A 6,204-nucleotide genomic window follows, 5' to 3' on the forward strand; every position below is an offset into this window, starting at 1 on the left:
AAAAGTGAAGAGAAAATTTGCAAAGCCACCAGCTGTTCGTTTTCCAGGTACAGAGATGACACTGTCAGTTATGGCACTAACTGCTACGCCTACTGTACACATTTCTCGTGTTTAATTCCACTTATTTGTTAATACAGTGCCAGAATCCAGTAAGTGCCCCTCAGATGCAAGCAGTGGTATGTCATTACTTATTAAAATGGTAGAGACAGAATTTTGCATGTAAGCTTTAATTTAAAAGCATTTAGTTCCTGTGTCAGTACATACAAGCAGTGTTGGGCAAGTTACTTTAAATTAGTAACTTAGTTACAGTTACTTCTTTCAAAAGTAACTCAGTTACATTAAGTTACTCGTAACTTTCAAAGTAACTAGTTAGTTGGGAAAGTAACTTGACTGGATGGCCAAGGAGGCTGCCAGTAATCTGGCTTTCTTACATGTATTCTACAAGCACAATGCGCCACCTAGTGACCTGAACCTGCCATAGCAGTGTAGTAGTGTAAGTGCAAATGAATTAAATATTTTTATTGTTTACAACTGTTTACAACCCTCTACAAATGCAAACACATTATTTTGGGGTTGATGTGGCATCGTGTTCAACAAAACAACTGTAAAATTTGATCATTGTACCCAGTATCACAACATAGATTGGTTGAATTAAAAACATTTAACAGTTAAATCAGTAGGGAGGAGCGGGTAGAAATGCAATGCGATGGACTCAGAATCCATGTAAGTCTGACATGTCTAAATCTGTCAACATGTAACCACATGATGTCTGACCTAACAGAGCTGCAAAAATCATGAGGATACGCCTTACTTTGACCGAGTTACATGCAAGAACCTGTTTACAGTGACCAATAGTAAATTCACTCCAGCGGCGGGGTTGACCAGCTCTGGTCAGAACAGATCGCTGCTGCTGCAGCCTGTTGTCCTTTTACTCACCGTGACTGGATCACTGTGATCCACCGGTCTCTTCCCTCACATTGTTTACGTTGTGTGCTTGAACCTGCTGCACCGGCTGCTTGACAGACAGCCTCATTGTTTATGTGCAGAGAGCAGTGACTCGCTACACTTACAGGTAAATCCGACTTTCTCCTCTCCTGAAAAACTCTGACATGTGAAACTTTACGATGTGTTAGAGGACCAATTCATCGGTTTAATCATAACTGACACAAATGGCAGACGCAACTGATTGACCCAAAAACAAGATCACCGCTGGAGTGAATTTACTATCCGTCACTGAAAACAGGTTCTTAGGTTGTTAGGTCATACATGATGTAGTTACATGTTGACAGATGGATACCACCGCGGCATGACTGTGAAGTAACGAGTAACAAGCCTGTTTCGCAGTAATGAGTAACACGTTATGGTTTTTGACAAAGTAATTAGTTACAGCACTCGTTACAGCAAAAAGTAACGCAGTTACTGTAACGCGTTACTCCCAACACTGCATACAAGCATTCCAGTCTTGTGATACATGGTCAAAAGTTACAGCATCCACCATTCATGCCTTGTATTCCCTTCTTTTAGCCTCTGCAGGAAGCTACGCAGAGGATCTGTCATTTCCCCAGGCTAATAATAGTAAGTGAACCACATCACACTACTACGTTGGGATGGGCATTAAAGCTTGTTTCCTATGTAAATGTGCTTTGTCCAAGTTACAACATTCATAGTTCCTGTTTTGTGTTCTTTCATTTTAGGCTTTTGTGGAAGCTATTTGGCAGAGTTAGAGTCCACGGACATCTGTAATAATGGTAAGTAGACTAATAGGCTGTATGTATGTGATTCTCTCAGCTACTCATATTTTCTCCAGTTCATTAGGAGGCAGTGGTGCCTCTATGGGAGATTACTGGTCCTGACGTACTGGAGACCATGCACTGACTGGAAATGTTAATTAGATGGGTGGGAGTGTCAAGTGCATATAGCTTATTCAGTGTCTCACTGTTTTGCTAGAACCTGTAGCCTTATTTTGTTGATTCTGTCTGTATTTCTCTAGGAATGCCAATGTATAACTCAAGCCCCTACCACACTCGCTTGCCATCACAGCAAGCAAGGAATGGTATGTATTACTTAACTTAAATAGTTGTTTGTTTTTTGTGCAAAATTCTGCAATTCATGTTCATGTCCACAAATAATGATGTGTGTCCTTTCTTTTAGATTTCAGTGTCAGCTATGCACATGGCTCCAGATCAGCTGAGTTCAGGTCATCTGGCCTAGGTAAAGATACCTATATTCCCATTGTAACTGAGTACACTTGTCACAAGTCGGCTACTAATAGTCAAGTCAAAGTGTTCCTGTTCCCGATTTCCCAATATCACAAAATGTATGTCTCAAAGGACTGGACATAAAATAATGGGATGATTGCTATCTTTTTTCACCCCTGTTCAACTGCAATGCAATTACACATGTAGCATTCATAAAATACACAATGACCTAATGTAAATGCTGATGCTATGTTGTTGTGGTGTGGTCTCGTATTCAGCTCCAGAAACACCACGTCGAAGATTCCACAGAGGGGAGTCCAGCCAAGTGTTGAAAGGCAAGTATCATTTTCTGATCAACCTCTTACCCTTTATTTATCAATGTACTGTTGTGTTTATGTTTTATATTGTAACTTTTGTTTGCTGCCTTCTTGGCCAAAGCTCCCTTATAAAGAGATGCCAATCTCAACAAGACTCACCTGATTAAAATCGTACAGAAATGGCCGTTTCCCTGTCTCCTCTGCCGACTTTACCTGAGTGAGAGCGCGACTTTACACGAGTAAGGAAAACAAATTTGATTGGACGTTATGTTTGAGGCGGGACACTGAGTGTTTCGAAGGAATTTGATTGGATGTTGTCCAGCTCGTGGCTCGCTTGGTAGCAGTTTGATTGGCTGATGAATCCTGTACTAGCTGACGCACAACTCATGTGCCTGCACTAACTGAGGGGGGGGAAAAAATAACTGACTTTAACTGCGGATTTACACATAAGTAGAATTTTGTAAAAACTTTGCTTTACATCATCTGATAGGTGAGTGATTACACTAACGTTTAGACCCATAGCGGAATAAAATCATTTTTCCATTTCTGTACGACTTTAAATAGAGGATAAATAAAATAAAATAAAATAAACCTTATTGATGCCCTCTGAATTGAGAAACACATCTCTTGTGACTTTCCCATGTTTATCATGTTTTTTTGTGTAATTTGTCATGGTGTTTAGGCCTAAAATTTGAAGCACTTAATGGTTACTCTAAGTAAGGAGTGCAAATACTCAGTGAGTTGCTTAGTGTAATTCTAAATGATAGAAAGTTGAATCTGCCCTTGAAATTTAATGTAAAATCAATTGTTTTTATTCCAGACATTGCTGCCAATAAAAACACCACGATGCTTACAGAGCTACTCATGGAGGTGAAGCAAATGTCACGGGACATCCAGTTTTTAAAGACTGAAATCACGGACCTTAGATCCACCTTGAATAGTCGTGGGGCTGAACCTGACTCACAGAGAGAAGAGAAGTTCCCCATCGTGCTGCCGCTCACCAATGAAGAGCAGTTTGACGAGGCTGAAGCTGCACTTAAGGAGGAAACAGTCCGTCGAAAGATGGTGAATAATTTTTACACTAAACTTTTTCTCTATAATCTGTCGAGGCTTCAATCTTTTCTGCAGGCATAGGTATCCTGTGGATCTTTAAAAAGTTAAAAAGACCTTAAATTTATTGTTTGAAATCAAAGGGCTTATAATGTCTGTAGGAGTTGAGGGATTAAATCTGTTTCTCACTTGGTTGTGTGTTTGGAAGAGAAATATTGTGAAAATGGCCGATCTAAATGCTCAGAACGATGCGGGATAATATTTCTTTGTTAGTTAATAATTGTCTATTTTTTTAGCCAATGATTGTCAATTTGTTTGATGGCATTGTTTGTTGTTTGGTTTTGACACAGTAATCGTCTTATTTTTTCTTTAGATGAAATAAAAAGGGCTTAAAATTCATTAAATTTGTAATTAAAAAATGAGCTGATACCTTGTCCATTTGACATGGTACACTTTACACTTGCACACCGACCATTTCTCCATTATCTGTTCAGATTTCCCGCCTGGCATTAGTCGGAGGGACCAACTCAGACATGATGATCCGGCGAATGCTATCCTCTACCATGACAAACAGTCTAGCCTGCCTCTTCAACTGGGCGGGAAAAGGACAGAAGAGGGCCTTCAAAGACACGCTACTGCAGAACTGCATGTTTGGTGAGCCTACATCTCAACAAACTAGATTTACTACTTTGCAATGGATTTGGCAAATACTGAAGTTAATTTATATGTATTTTTAATTTGATTAGCATAATTAAACAAGATTGGATGCATTTTCTTCACCATGAAATGAAACATAATCTACATAGTTAAATGAGTCATTCCATGGTGAGGGAGATGCATCCATTCTTAAGGCTGAGTGAAAGTCTAGTACAGTAAAAACTATACTGCCTCTCTCTCTCTCTCTCTCTCTCTCTCTCTCTCTCAGATAGATAGATAGATAGATAGATACACACCTTTATAACAAGTCTTTTTTTTTGTAGCGGCTGTTCGTCAATTTGACCGCAAATTGCTGGAATTCCCATACAGCGAGACTGTGAAGAAGTGGCTACGTTATGCACCAGAGAGGAGTGGCGGAGTACCAAGGAAAGAAAAGAATTAGTTGTTTTCCTGTCTGTTTTGTTCATGTTGAACTGGATCCTATAGTTCCAGGATTACCTGTTGAGCTGCAGTGAAGGTATAGTAACACAAAGAGGGACTATAAAAACTGTTACCTTGAAAAATATTTGGCTTATTTAGCCCATGTCAATTTTTATTTTGCCACTGGACTATTGCTTTCAACTGTTTTGTTTGAAATTGTGAGACATTTGTGAGAAATGGCAGAGAGCCCAGTATTTGTAGCTGTTTGTTGAGGCAGCAAAATGACGTTCAAATTAGTACTAAATAAATAATAATAAATAGAATGGTCTCTTCTTTTTGTTCATGGAGAATGCATTAAAGCAGCGGTTCTCAACCTGACGTTCAGCACGCCAAATGTGGCCGCAGAGAGGTGACAGTTGCAAGTGTGGGGTACCCCAAAAAATGTCCTGATATAAAAAGGTTGAGAACCACTGCAGTAAATCATACTTAAGGGCCCATTTCAGCACATTTCAACCTTCATCTGTATGTTTTTATTAATATACCTCATTCATGCCAAAACACTTTACTTTTTTGGTTGTTGTTAGTTCTGTAGGGGTTGCTCTAAACTTGTCTACCAGTGAAATCAAGCTCACTAATTCTAATAACTGCCATATGTTTGAACGGCATTCATGTCACTGGTACACATGTTTTGAGCAACCCCTGCAGAACTATATAACACCCAAAAGAGTAAAGTGATTATTTTGGCCTTGCATGAAGCATATTTAAAACCTACAGATGAAGGTTGAAAAGTGCTGTAATGGTCCTTTAATAATAACATTGTTGCAATGTAGAATCAATGTAATTTCAATGCATTTATAGATGAATCAATATTGATTCTATGTTCAGATTAATTGACAATTCTACATTGTTTCAATGTTGATCATAACGAGCGCTTTCAATGTTATTTTCAATGTCTGACATCAATGTTGATTCAATTTTAAGCCATGATCATATCTCAATGTTGATTCAATGGATTTTTGCTTTCTGGGATACCGGGCCATGTTAAATAAAGGCACAAACCCAGCGCTTCCCTTCGTCAGCTGCCGGTTAACCACTAGCTCCGCAGCTGTACAAACACCGAAGCCGGATACTAACAGCTAACGCTAACTAACGTTACCTGACCCTTTCCCGAATTCAACATTAATTTATTATCCAGAAGGGGATTGTTCATGTGTTGGAAAGACTTATAACTACCTAGCAATGGCGTTTGCTAATCGCTAGCTAGCTAGCAAGCTTGTTAGGAGTCGGTGTCTGACCTCTTTACCTTCACCAGCACACCCGGTCGGGACTTAGCAACTAGCAACTTTATTGAATGTCATATTCACAAAATAACTATTTTTATGTGAGCTTAAAGTGGGCTTACCTGAAGACCAGTTGACACCGACGAGAGGCTGTGTCCTCCGTCTTCAACGCCGGCTCTTTGTTCCGTTGGCGCCAATTGGATGAATTGCAATGGGCCGATCCACAGCCGACCTATCTCCAACTTTGAAATAGAGCACATAAACCCGCCCTCTGGCAAACCA

At 39.6% G+C, this 6,204-nt stretch overlaps 2 protein-coding genes across 2 annotated transcripts in view; both read left to right on the plus strand.

The window, feature by feature from the left end:
• LOC125900324 (uncharacterized) overlaps nt 1-4,923 on the plus strand; it is a 31,819-nt gene extending 26,896 nt beyond the window's left edge. Inside the window, exons 5-12 of the mRNA XM_049595225.1 lie at nt 138-176; nt 1,525-1,575; nt 1,695-1,748; nt 1,991-2,053; nt 2,477-2,533; nt 3,336-3,580; nt 4,060-4,219; nt 4,546-4,923. Of these exons, the coding sequence (XP_049451182.1) occupies nt 138-176; nt 1,525-1,575; nt 1,695-1,748; nt 1,991-2,053; nt 2,477-2,533; nt 3,336-3,580; nt 4,060-4,219; nt 4,546-4,664 (788 nt within the window). The 3' untranslated portion in view covers nt 4,665-4,923. The remainder of the gene's footprint in view (nt 1-137; nt 177-1,524; nt 1,576-1,694; nt 1,749-1,990; nt 2,054-2,476; nt 2,534-3,335; nt 3,581-4,059; nt 4,220-4,545) is intronic.
• Nucleotides 1-6,204, plus strand: part of LOC125900970 (uncharacterized) — a 674,134-nt gene that overhangs the window by 592,450 nt on the left and 75,480 nt on the right. The gene's annotated exons all lie outside the window — the stretch shown is intronic.

Source organism: Epinephelus fuscoguttatus, linkage group LG14 (assembly GCF_011397635.1).
Source record: "Epinephelus fuscoguttatus linkage group LG14, E.fuscoguttatus.final_Chr_v1".
Lineage (NCBI taxonomy): Eukaryota > Metazoa > Chordata > Actinopteri > Perciformes > Serranidae > Epinephelus > Epinephelus fuscoguttatus.